The 13478-nt window shown below is 51.4% G+C and overlaps 1 protein-coding gene and 1 long non-coding RNA gene across 2 annotated transcripts in view; both read left to right on the forward strand.

Moving 5' to 3' along the window:
- Positions 1-7172, forward strand: part of LASP1 (LIM and SH3 protein 1) — a 39541-nt gene extending 32369 nt beyond the window's left edge. Inside the window, exons 5-7 of the mRNA XM_015078537.3 lie at positions 199-349; positions 703-806; positions 4144-7172. Coding sequence (XP_014934023.2) covers positions 199-349; positions 703-806; positions 4144-4317 — 429 coding nt within the window. The 3' untranslated portion in view covers positions 4318-7172. The remainder of the gene's footprint in view (positions 1-198; positions 350-702; positions 807-4143) is intronic.
- A 2506-nt stretch (positions 7173-9678) lies between these two features.
- LOC113592602 (uncharacterized) lies at positions 9679-11285 on the forward strand. Its single transcript, XR_003412508.2, has 2 exons — positions 9679-10030; positions 10603-11285. It is a non-coding gene; the product is annotated as an uncharacterized LOC113592602 (long non-coding RNA).
- The last annotated feature ends 2193 nt before the right edge of the window (positions 11286-13478 follow it).

Below are 13478 nucleotides of genomic sequence, written 5' to 3' on the forward strand. Positions count from 1 at the left end.
TTACAGAGGTGGAACCTGAGGCCCAGCAAGGTTAAGCAGCTTATCCAAGGGCACACAGCTGGCGTGCCTCCCGCAAGGACCTGGCTCTCTCTGCCTGTAGCCCTCGGGGAGTCTCTCCTCTCCTGGGAGATCTGAAGTGGCAGGGAGCTTTGGTTGGTTTGCTGTGAGTCCTTCACCCGGCATTTTCTCCCGCTGCAGATAAAATACCACGAGGAGTTTGAGAAGAGCCGCATGGGCCCCAGCGGGGGCGAAGGCCTGGAGCCTGAGCGCCGAGATTCCCAAGACAGCAGCTACCGGCGGCCCCAGGAGCAGCAGCAGCCGCCCCACCACATCCCCACCAGCGCCCCGGGTGAGCCTGAGGCCTGTGGGGCAGAGGACCTGCGACCGGGCCGGCTGTGGGATGGGGAGGAGGTCGGAGAGAAGCCTTGTCTCCGTGCACACACAGGCACCTGTTCACGCACACCCTCAGATCCATCCCACCAGGGGCATCGAGCACCGGCGTCAGGGTCTATGCCGGCTCCCCAGCGTGTTGGTAGAGACACAGCCCCTGCTGTAGAATATGCAACACTGACACACAAGCCTTTGAGGCGTGGGGGCCGAGCCAGGTTGGGGGGGTGGAAATGCATGATAGGGGCTTTGTGGGGGAAGGCAGGGGAATCCGGGAGGGACTGCGTTTGAGCCCCGTCTCCCCCCGTCTTCCAGTTTACCAGCAGCCCCAGCAGCAGCAGGTGGGACAGTCTTATGGTGGCTACAAGGAGCCTGCAGCCCCAGTGTCCGTACCGCGCTGTGCCCCAGGCGGGGGCGGGGTGAGTAGCTCTGGCCAGAGGGAGAGGTCCTGGAGCTGGGAGGTTGGATGGGGCCCGGGGAAGCCTGAGGAGGCCAGAGGTGGATGGGCAGGTGGACATTGCTCAGAGATTCTCCTTAGAAACCCCACCCAGGAGGCCTGGCTTTCCCTGACCTTTGATCCCAGCTCCTGTCGTCATCTGCAGGCGATAGGGACCTCAGCCTCTGATCAAGGAAGTGTGCCCAGCCCTGGGCTGGGATTGGGGCCCTGCGTTCGAGCTCTGGGTGTACCTTGCGCAAGTTACCTCTCCCTGCCCAGGAGCATACAAAGTACCTTTCTGTTTGGGGCCTTCCAGACCTAGGCCACGCTCCCCACCCTTCATGAGGATGACCCACCCCCATGTCCTTCGGATCTCAGCTTGCCCCTGCCTCTGAGGGGCCCTCCCCAGCCCCCCATGTCAGGCAGGTCTCCCCTGACATCTCTATCACTCCCCCCCGGTGCCCTTCAGGACACTTTTCCCAACTCAGAACCGTTCTGTGTGTTAACTTCTGTGTGCCTCCCCTGCTGAATGTGAAGCTCTGTGCGGGCAGGGCAGTGTTCCTTGGGCTCAGCTACCGTGAGCCAGGCCCAGAGCGGGCACTCATCGATGCTGCCAAGTAAACGACGAGTAAAGAGTAGGAAGTAGGGCAGGATCAGGCTTCCCGGTCCTTCGAGTCGAAGTGCCCCGTCTGTAAGTCCTGATCCTTATCCCATCGAGGGGGCTGCTGAGCCACTCATACCACCGAGCTCCTGGCTGAGCTCAGCCCCTCTGTGCTGGGTTCCTGGGAGTTCGAAGCAGCTCATGTTGGAGCAAGAGAGACAATACCTAGAGAGGTAAAATAGCCCTGAGATACATGTCCTCCTGGAGCCTTATGCCCTGGGTACGAGGCAGTAAACAAGGGAGTGTCCGTGCTGTGTAGGGTACCGGGCAGGACCGAGAATCCGTCTATAGGATTAGATTCCAGATAGACCAGCCGGTCCTTCAAATACTTGCGAAACCTATCTTGGACATGAGGGATTTGGCCCTGACTAAAAGACCACGTTCCTGCAGTCTTGGTGCTCACGTTCCAGTCAGGGAGGCAAACGAGGCAGTAAAATAAGAGGGCATATATATAAGGTTGGATGGTGGCACGTGTTGTGAAGAAAAAGACAGCAGGGTGATGGGAAGGAAAGCAGCAAAGTCCTCAGGATGATGAAAGGGTGGATGATTCAGGGAGAATAGCAACCGCAAAGGCCCTGGGGCCAGCAAGAAGGCCAAGGCGATTAGAGGAGAAGAGGGTAGGAGATAAGGTCAGATCATGCAGGGACTTGTAGGCCACAGGAAGGCCTTTGCAATTAGTGAGCTACGCAGAGTGACAGGTTTTGGCTTATGTTTTTAATTTTTTTTTTTCTTTCACGTTTATTATCAAGAGACAGAGAGAGACAGAGCACGAGCAGGGGAGGGGGAGAGAGAGGGGGAAACACAGAATCCGAGGCAGGCTCCAGGCTCTGAGCTGTCAGCACAGAGCCCAGCGAGGGGCTCGAACTCACAAACTGCAAGATCATGGCCTAAGCCGAAGTCGGATGCTCAACCGACAGAGCCACCCAGGCGCCCCTTGGTTTATGTTGTTAAAGGATCGCTCCGGCAGCTGTGTGAGAAGAGGCAGTAAGAGGTTGAGGGTGGAGGCAGGGAGGTGGGTGAGGAGGCTGTTGTGGGAAGCAGGCATAGCTGGCGTCAACCCAAGAGATAGAGACAGACTTGGTGATAAGAGACCAAGGTCACTTCTGGAGGGGTGTGACCACTTATCCCACAGCCTTTGGGGCTGATGGAGCTGGTTTCTGTTGCTTGAAAGACAGTTTGAACTTTGGTGCTAGGGGTACCCGGCTGGCTCGGTTGGTGGAGCATGCAACTCTTGATCTCGGGGTTGTAAGTTCGAGTCCCATGTTAGATGTAGAGATTACTTAAAAATAAAATCTTTAAAAAAACACACACAACAAAAAGAGGGGCACCTGGGTAGCTCAGTCGGTTGAGCATCCAACTCTTGATTTTGGCTCAGGTCATCATCCCAGGGTCATGAGATCGAGCCCCGTGTCAGGCTCTGTGCTGAACGTGGAGCCTGCTTAGGATTCTCTCCCTCCCTCTCTTTCTGCCCCTCTCCCGCCCCCCATTGTGAGCACACGCCGTCTCTAAAATTAGAAAGAAAGAAAGAAAGAAAGAAAGAAAGAGAAAAAGAGAGAGAGAAAAGAAAGAAAGAAAGAAAAAGAAAGAAAGAAAGAAAGAAAGAAAGAAAGAAAGAAAGAAAGAAAGAAAGAAAGAAAGAAAGAAAGAAAAAGAAATTTCGTCTAAAGAAAGTAGGACACAGGGGCGCCTGGGTGGCTCAGTCGGTTAAACATCCGACTTTGGCTCAGGTGACGATCTTGCGGTCTGTGAGTTCCCGAGCCCCGCGTCGGGCTCTGTGCTGACAGCTCGGAGCCTGGAGCCTGCTTCGGGTTCTCTGTCTCCCTCTCTCTGCCCCTCCCCTGCTTGCACTCTGTCTCTCTCTCTCTCTCTCTCAAAAATAAATAAACATTAAAAAGAAAAAAAAAGAAAGCAGGACACCTCTGAAGGATTTTAAGCCAGAGAATGACATGATCAGGTTTGCGCTTTGGAAAGCTCCCCCTGAGATCACAGTGGGTGAACAATTGGAGGGGGCAGATCGGAGGCCAGAAATAGAAAGCCTGAGCCGTGGTCCTAGTGGAGTGGACCCGTGGGGGCAGATGTGGGAGGTTGAGGGGGCTCCTCCATCCTGGACCGGTCGGCCCACAGATCCCAGGGCCTGGCCTGGGGGAACACGAAGGCTGAGGTGACCCCCGGAGACCAGTCGATGTAAAGGGCACTGAGGGTCAGAGGATGTTAGAGTCTCGCCTCCCTCCCACACGGCGGTTGTATTGCAGATTCACTGGGCATTTCTCAGGGGCTTAAGCAGATCATTTTGGCTGAGGTTGGAGGGTGGAAATTCTTGTGTCAAGTGCAGATTTTTCTCCCCAGAATACGTCTTTGAAACGCTACCAATCATCGTATTCATTGGACCTATTGCATTCCTGTTCCAAGAGGTGGGGTAGAGCTGTGGCAACTTCAGTCCGTGTCCTGCACCCAGCCCTTGGTAGATGCCAGATGATTGTGAGAAGGGTGATGGGTCTCAGACAGGGAAACACAGGGGTGAGAAAATGCGTAGCAGAGCCCAGGCCTCCCCTGTCTCCCAGCCCCTGATCCGCTGCTGGGCTGGGCTCTGCGCTGGGTCCTGTAGGGTTTACAAAGAAGGGAGCCAGGCCCTGGCCTGACTGTGTCCCCACCCCCGCAGAAGCGGTACCGCGCTGTGTATGACTACAGCGCCGCTGACGAGGACGAAGTCTCCTTCCAGGACGGGGACACCATCATCAACGTGCAGCAGATCGACGATGGCTGGATGTATGGGACCGTGGAGCGCACCGGCGACACGGGGATGCTGCCGGCCAACTACGTGGAGGCCATCTGAGCCCCTCCCCTGGGTGCTGCCCCGCCCCCACCCGTCTTCAGTGCGTTCCATGGCATCGCGTCTGTCCTGGGCGTGACCTGCCCACCCTTCAGTGTCTCTGTTTTGTTTTGTTTTTTTTTTTTCTAAATCTGCGACAGCTTGTTTTATTCCCACCCTCCTCCAGCTACTTTTGCCAACCGAAGCCTTGTTCTGCCACTTTCGCGGGCTCCTTCCTCTGGCGGGTTTTCCCCTTGACCAACTTCTTGGTTTTCTCTCTGGATGGAACAGGCGTGGACCTCTTGGGGGGAGGCCGAGGCCCGGGGAGCTGGTCTGGAATGGGAGACCCGTTGGCTCCCAGGCCTCTGCCTTCACTCTTTTCTGCCCCCTCAGACCTTCCTGCCCTCCTCCGCACACACCCAAACTTTCCAGGACTCCCAGGGGACGGGGCTCCATAGCCCCTTGCCCCGGGATGGGCTTAGCCTCTGCTTCTCCGAGACGGGGCGACTGGCCCTCGGAGGGGCCCCCCAGCACCCTCTCCCACTCTCAAGGACCACGAAGGAGGGTCGAGTTCCTGCTTTGGGATTCATTCATCCCTCCCCACACGTGTTCCTTCTCACACTGTGATTTTGCTCTCCTGCCCACGCAGCCCTGGTGCGGGCAAGGAGCTCCCCAGGAAGCATGGCTTGGGTCAAGTGCTCGCCTTTCTTACTTTTAGGGACAGTTGCAGGAGGGAAGGGAACAGGGTGTTCTCTCCCACAGCCCTTTTTCCTCCTCCCACCCCTCGTCTCCAGACACCCTGGTTGCTCCTGAACCATGAGGCAAGGAAGCCTCGGGCCTCTTGGCCTGCCACGCCGGGCCCCTGGGCTCTGGGTTAGGTGGGCCATTCCTCCCTACTCCCCACGGGAGGATGTCTCAGGCCTCCCACGGCCTCCCCTCCTTGGTCCAGCCCCAAGCACGCTGGAGCTGCACACAGCCACAGGACCTTCTGTGTCTCCAGGACTCAGCATGTGGGGGAAGGAGCGCGTCTATATCCGTGACAGGCTCGCGTGACCAAAGCAGCCAGGGTCCCGGCCGGCGGGAGTCTCTGGGCTTACGCGAGGGTGCATGGGGCCGTCTCCGCCTGATAGTTTCCTCAGACCCCACGGTGAGAAGGGAGGGCCGTGGGAGAGAGAAGTTCCTCGTGTCTTCTTTGGAGTGAAGGCCCCTCCTTTCCTTGTATCCCCAAATGGCGCAAGCCCACCCACCTCCTTTTCAGCGTGCTGGGCAGAGGTAAGGGGGTGGTCCTGGAGTCGGTGGGGCTGATGTTGGGGCCTGCAGCTTGCTGGGGTGAGGGTGGGGGGCAAGGTTTCATGGCTCCAGGCATATTCTCTCCCCTCACGTCCATGTCCTTGGCTGCAGAGTAGAGCATCAGACGACCCTATGTCCCCCACACTGTGGGTGTCTCGCTCTGGGGGCTCATCCCCCGCACCACCAGACCTCTCCCTCGCTTACCTAAGGCCCCCTGGAAGCAGAAGGAAAAAGTCCCAGGGCTACAAAACTGGAAGCGCAGACCCCGGGGTGAGGAGGGGAAAAATGGTGCTATTTCCAAGTCCCTTCTCTCGCTTGTCGGTGGCTGTGACCACCCTCGCTTGGCTTTACTCATCTCTGGGCTCTCTCAACACCCCTCTGGGCCTCCCCCTCCTGCCTTCGCCCCGAGTCCACTCAGGCTCCACAGCTGACATCTTTGCCTCCTTCGGGAAGGAGGACCCTGCAGGCGAATTCAGCAATCCGGTCCTCACCGCTTGGGGGGGTGGACGTGGGAATATTTTCCCCAAATCAGAAGGTTGAAAAGAAATGGCCATTGGTGTTGGGGGAGAGCCCTGCTTGACTCGTCTCTTTTCCTCTGGCCCCAGCCGAGGTGAAGGCGGGTGGAGGCTCTTTACGTCGGACCATGTGGAAGCTGAGGGCGCTATGGGGGAGCTCTGTTGCCTTTCTTCGCGATCTCAAAGCACAACGCGGATTCGGGGACCAAAGGTCAGAGGTGCATCCTGTTGGAGCACTTGTGGCTGGCAGCGTGGTGAGAGGCAGGAGGAAGGCCTGGAGGAGCAGGAGGCGGCCTGTTTTTCCCTCAGCCTGATTTTCCTTCCAAAGCAAGGCAGGCCAGCCACTGGAATCTTGTTGCTGGCCCCTCTGCTCCTCCCGTCCTAAAAATAGGGGACCTTTCCCACACCCCCAGAGAGAAGAGGGACTGTCACACTGGTGCTGAGGGACCCAGGGGCTGCTGGGAGTCCTTGCTCCTTTCCAGAACCATCCATCCCTAAAAGAGCACAGAACCGAGGGCTGGGCCAAGTCCCTGGTCTTTTCTTACAGTTCACAAAGGTCTTTGGCCAATCTAATCCCAGGAAAGAAGATGCGTTAAAGCTAGAATGTGAATATAACTTTAGTGGACCAATAAGAAAGTGTAAGCCCAATGGTGAGAAAAGTGAATTCTATCAACACTGCTTCCTATTTTCTTCCTCATGTCCCTCCAGGGAAAACTACTTTATTGCTTAATTTCTGCCTTTTTCCTCTCACATATGCACTTTTGGGCCTTTTTTTTTTTTTAATAGCTGGGAAAAAAAAATACCACCCCACAAACCTGTATTTAAAAAGATACAAATGACCATGTGAAATTTGCCTCTGTCCAAACATTTCATCCGTGTGTGTGTGTGAAGCCGTCCGTTCATCTTTTTATATGGGGTGGTTGTCTTTTCTTGGTCTGTTTTGGTCCCCTCCCTTGTGGGCTTGTGCTTGGGATCAACTCTTTCTGGCCTGTTATGATTCTCAACGTTTGACTTGGACCACAAGTGAATCTTTCTCCTGGTGACTCAAATAATAAAAGTATAATTTTTACCTGCGGACTTGGTTTTCTCTCTGGCTCTGAGGTACTGTTGCTGAGTGTGTGTGTGTGTGTGTGTGTGTGTGTGCGCGCGCGCGCGTGCGTGTGTGTGCATGTGTGTCCGTGTCCTGTTTGGGGGCATTAGCCTGGCACCCTCCTGAGAGCACTGCTGCCCTTCAGGGACAGAGTGACCAGTTCCTCTGCCCAGCTTGGTGGCATTTCCAGAAACTTCCCCGAGCTCTTTTATTTCCCTCTTCCTGTCTGACTTCCTTAGTTATGCACCTGTCTCCTCACCAGCCAGTGCACTCAGAGGGCAGGACTTAAGTTCTCTAAATCCCCAGGGCCTGCCCGGGGCCAGGCACATAGCTGTTCAACAAATAAACCTGTTGCATTAATGCATGAGCTCAGCTGGGGGGGGGGGGGCAGCTTTGGGACATGGGAGGAGCTGGGCGCTTGTTTGAGGGGTGAAATGGCAGAGGGGCAGTCTGCGGTGGGATACGACAGGGGATGAAGCCATCTGATCAGGTGGTCTGGCAACCCAAAGCAGTATTCACAAGCCAAATCACCACGGCGATGTCTACCTCACCGATGGGGGGTTCACTGGAACCCAGGGAGGCCGTGCTTTGGCAGAAGTTGCACAGCTAGTGGCAGGGCCAGAGGTCTCAGGACCCAGGGTGTGACCCTCGCAGCCTCAAGCCATGCTGCCTTGCCAGCTGCCTTGTGGAAAGGGGCCTTTCCCGCTTGGGGCTCAGAACAAAGGCATTCTCTGGCTTCAGGTTAGCAGCAGCGGAGATGGAGAGGGCTCTCCCCATGGAGAGGGCTCTCCCCGAGCCTTGGGAATGGAGAGTAAGAGAGAGGCAGGGCTGGAGGGTGTAGGGAGGGTGTAGGGAGCGTCGGAGGCGCTGGGCGGGATAATTAAAGACAGTACCGTCACCCGCTCCCTCTGGGAAGGAGCTGCCGCCTAATGTTTTCCGGCGGAAGGGAATGAGTTGGCAGATCTGGCCTCCTGTTGGCCTGCCCCCTCTTGTCTGCGGAGCTGCTGCCCTCTCTCCCAGGAGGCTTCATTCACCTTCATTCAAGGGGGCAGTGGGCTTGGGAGGGGATCTGCCATCTCTAGAGGCGCCCCGCTCACAGAGACCCTAGGCTCTTCCTCTTGGGCACGAGCCGATGGGAGCAGTTTCTAGACCCCCTTCTAGAAGTGGCCTCAGTTCCCGCGGCCTAACATGTGGAAGGGGGTTACTAATGCCCTCACCCCTGGGGCCTTCAAAAGAACTATTTAGGGTAGGGCCAAGGACACTAGGCCTCAGAGATGTCACAGGGAATTTTTTTTTTTAATTTAATAGGAAATCATTAAGACATAAAAAGGAATAAAAACAACACAAGACGTAACTGAGTACCCACCACCCCGCTTAAAAGATAAATCATTAATTCTCCTTTCCCCTCAGAAGGCATCGCTTAAATTTGTATATCTAGACCCTCTCATTGCAGGGAGGGGCCTGGGAATTCATTAGTGTGCTCTTTTTTTTTTTTTTAAGTTTACTTATTTATTTTGAGAGAGAGAGAGAGAGAGAGCAGAGGAGGGGCAAAGAGAGAGGGAGACAGAGAGTTCCAAGCAGGCTCCACGCCATTAGTGCCGAGCCTGATGTGGGGCTTGAACCCACGAACCATGAGATCACGACCTGAGCCGAAACCAAGAGTCAGACCCTTAACTGATGGAGTCACCCAGGCGCCCCAGGACGCTCTTTGATGAAACACTGCCCTGAGCTCTCTGAAGAGAACAAGAATGCGGGTAAAGACCACGAAGAGACAAGGAATCGCTGGAGGAGAGATCTCTGGCGCTCATACTGTCCATGGAGTGATCTGAGCGGTGCAGGTAGGGCTGAGGGGCATTTCAGATGAACAGGGTGGGCCCGTCAGGTGGGGGTGGGGGGGTGGGGGGAAGAACACGGACTCCCGAGTGTGCAAGCCTAGTTTTAAATCTTGGTCTCCCCCATTTCCGATGAGACATCAGGCCGGTTCCTGACCATCTCTGAGCCTCATCTATAAAAGGCTTGTGGGGAGGTTGAAATGACCTACAGCGCGTGTGCAGTATCTGGCAGAGTTCAGGAATCCCCCAAGCGTTAGCTCCAACCCCAGAGATGCCAACTGAGACTCACCCGAGGCCTTTGTCCGTGTCCCTCCACGACGTGACCCTTACCGCCTGCCCATGGCCCACCCAGCTCCCCACCATTATTTTTCTGAGGTAATTGGCCACAGATGTGTTAGAGGAAAAAGGAAGAAGGAAGGCAGCCAGGAGGATTCATTCCTAGGGCATCTGGATAGAGATCAGATTTCCTCCTCCGTCCATATCATGCAGCCTCCATTTAGATATGAAGGGGTGGGATTGGGTTCCTGGGGAGAAATTGAGCCTCTTCGCTTCTGCTGGGTCTAAATCGAGCAGTGCCTTGGTTACCCGCTCCCGGGCTTTGTGATTGGTTGGCTGTGGGGGGAGAGGGGGTGGGGGGGAGGGGGGCAGTAGGCTGCTGATGGAGCTGCGGCATCCTTTCGGCTGGGGCCCCGGGAGGGGGAAGGGAAAAGACCGAGCAGTGGAGGGAAGAGGGAGCCATTTCTCTCCACTGGCTGCGACCTCCGTGCTCACAGCTCACATTTGCCCGGAATCCCGAGGCCTCCTCGGCCGAGGACTCCATCATGCTGGATATTTTCATCCTGATGTTCTTTGCCATCATAGGCCTGGTCATTCTGTCCTACATTATCTATCTGCTCTAGCTGCGGCCGGGAACCCTCAGAACAGCTCGGGGGGGAAGGATGGAGCTGACCGGCCGAGCATCCTGCTTTGCTGACGCACCGGTGGATTTTTGCTTCTGGTCGTTATTTCGGGTATTGATTCAAAAACCAAATTGAAAGAGATCTTGTTAGCTTTTTTTTTTTTTTTGCGTCAGACGCACTGATAGAGCATTTCTCAGACCACCCTGAAAAGAGTAAGAAATGCCAGCTTCTTTCTCTGAGACCTAATTCGAACGATTTTGAAAATGAAAAATAAGCCCCGCAGTACAAAGGATTTTTAGATAGGATGGGTTGGGAGTGGTGTGCTTGGCGGGGGAGGGACTATTATTTTCTAGTTTTTTTCTTCAAGTTCGGTGCTCCTAGTCCAAGTTGCCTTTCTTCTCCTGGTAATTAAAGGTAAAACACATCTTTATATGTCAGCAGAGCGGTTTGCAATTATGCTTCCATAATTGCATTAATTAGTGACTCCTTTTCCCTGGAAGGTGAAGCAGCTAATGAAATGTACTTGGGAGCGGCGTCTGGGGGAGATGTCCATTCTTTTCCAACTGTGGGGTTTGGTGGCCAGGAGGGAGGAATTCCTCATTTGTTTCTTAGTCCGTAGCCAGTACTGGGCTGCTGGTATCTTTGCTGTTCCCATCTGAGCCTTGTTTCTGGGTTTCCCACAGCTCCTGGTCTCCACTCCACCCAGAGACCTCTTAGCAGCAGTCCTGCTGCCCAGCAGACCTCTTCCAGAACCTTCCGGATATGGCTAACCACTGTGGCGCAAGGGGCTTTTTGAGCCCAGAGGCAGAGGGGCACTCAGCCGGGACGTCAGGAATTCGTGGGCAAGGCTGGCAGATGCTGTGTGCGTTTGAGCTGTGGATAGAAGGTGTTGAGGACACAGAGCTGAAATGCAGACTCATGAAAGTCACCACGGAGAACTGTGCACATATCCATTTTGATAGCCTCTCTCTAGGTGTAAATGCAACTGCGTATTATGCTAAAGTATGTTCTTCCCTTTCCCTCTCACACACTGGGGGGATAGTTCAAGAGCACATTGTCTACCCTCGTCTCTGAAGTATTCAGTTTATCGCTGTCTTTGCAGACAGCCTGAGGTGGTGTAGTATCCCTTGTCTCACTCTTTAGCCAGAAGGAACTCGTCATTTGAATTTTTACGATTTATCATATTTTTTCCACTCCATACCACGTGAGCCCCAGCTTCTCATTTAAAGAGAGAAATGGTTATATAGTCATTATTCTTTGAGACTGTCTGAATTATAAATTATTGAAATAGGGTAGCTATAACTCATCTTACTTGTTATGTGGGAAAAATCTCTCTCTTGCCCCAAAATAAATGTTTTTTTTTATATTGTCAAATGTTCCTTTTCTGGAAAAAAGACTTTCAACATATTTCTTTGTCCAGTTAGGGTTGAAGAAACTATATATTTTGGAACCCAGAGTAGACTTGGGCCCCAAATCTGCGGTACCCATTCCTTTGAAAAGTCCATCATGATGGTTCTACACTGGATTTTCCTTTCTAGCTTAAAAATAAACAAGGAGACAGATTAACTTAATAGTTTTTATTTATAATATTGTGTTCAATTTCCGTGTTTTAAAAAAGCAGTATAATCGAGGCAATACAATATATGATCCAATAATATGGAAAACTTGCATTTTAAGATTCTGGCCAAGAAAAATACACTACTCCAGGAGCATTGTCTTGGCAACAAATTATGTGACCTTCAAGAAGTCATTTAACGCTCAGGGCTTTTGTTTATTCTGACAAATGAAAGGGTTAGACTAGAAAATTGTTAATGGTAAATTTTTTATTTCAAATTTATTTTTTATTTTATTATTAAATTTTCATTTAAAATCTTCCCTTTCCGTTTTAAACTTCTTCAATCCTGGGATGCATTAGCTTTGGAAACCACACCTTTGAGAGCAGAATTCCTATGGAACAAACTCTTAATGTTCACCAGCAGTTTGCTTTTCTGCTCTCTCTAAATGACATTTGATAATGAAATCCAACTGGAAAACTCTCTCTCTTTTTTCTTTTTTGGGCACGACCAGCTACATTGTGAGAAGAGAATGACAATATTTATTTACTCCAAACTTGTATCAGTGATAATTCGCCTAAGCTGTTTAGGGAATACTAACAGGTGCAATACTATATGGTGGTATGTGACCCAAGGAGGTGATCTGACAGATAAGCTAGTGTAGGAAGCATACATACAGGGATGAGGCTGATCTTCAGTTATCCGGGGAGGCCTTGACATGACATTTCCCACTGAAACACTCCTCTGACTCTCTGGCATAACTTCGTGTCTCACACTAAAATTTTTTCTACTGTAAGGCAAGTGTCAGTATTTTGGAGGGGGAACAAGTTACACAGTGAATTATAGTGGTATGAATCTTCAAGGTTTAGTCTCTAACCAGGTTCACTCTGAAGTCTTTTATGAGGCCAAGGCTCTTTAGCCTGTATTCACACATAGTTGAAATGACTAAACAACTCAGTGAAAACAATCAGCCAGTTTCAGTCCTAGCCCACTGATACATATCACCGATATTGGGTGCAGTGTAAGCACAGAAAGAGTGTCCATATGCTTGTGAAATATTATGGTTTCAAAAAATAAGTAATTATATTTTGGAAGAAATTTTAGGACTTTGTGCCTCTATCCGTGCTAGAAAATGCCAGCTTATAATAGAATTTTACTGGGTTCATCATTTCAGTACATGTTTTAAATTTCATATTTAAACTATTTGTATATTGGCCTCCTAATACATAATAAAACACTGAAAAGAGTTACTTCTGTAATATAAAGGTTTTTTAAAAATGTTTATTTATTTTTGAGAGAGAGAGCACCCGTGCATACACAGGGAAGGAGCAGAGAGAGAGGGAGAGAGAGAATCCCAAGCAGGCTCTGTGCTTTCAGTGTGGAGCCCGATGCAGGGCTCAAACCCATGAACCGTGAGATCATGACCTGAGCCAAAATCAAGAGTCAGACGTTTAACTGAGCCACCCAGGCGCCCGTATAATATAAAGTTTTGTATACATTTTATAAATCTGTCATAGGCAATCCTGTCCTATAAAGTGGGTATTACACTTGGTCCACATCAATGCAGTAATAAATCTAAATAATTGTAGATTACTTAGAAAATAGTTAATGTGGCATTACACTAATTCCTGCTTTCTTGATAAAAAATAGAAATTTGTATGGGAAAGTGATGTATTTTATTGCAGGAGGAAGAGGATATATTTTGGGAAACAGTTAAATAATGGAAAATTATAATAAATATTACTAAGTTTTAAACCACCTAAGACTCATTATTCTGGGTGTACAGAATCATGTCCAAACTCTTTGAATTTGAAACTTGGCATGACATAATTTACTAAACTTCAGAAAATTTGTTTGCTTTAAAGAGGCTTAAAATTAGCATTATCCAAAAAATTAATAAAATTAGCATTATTCAGACTTCAGATCCCTTAAAAGTACCATTTTAATGTTAAATTGCTCAAAAAAAGGGATTTTCCCTTAATAAAAAGTACTTAAGCATAGCTAAA

The sequence above is a fragment of the Acinonyx jubatus genome, chromosome E1 (assembly GCF_027475565.1).
Source record: "Acinonyx jubatus isolate Ajub_Pintada_27869175 chromosome E1, VMU_Ajub_asm_v1.0, whole genome shotgun sequence".
Lineage (NCBI taxonomy): Eukaryota > Metazoa > Chordata > Mammalia > Carnivora > Felidae > Acinonyx > Acinonyx jubatus.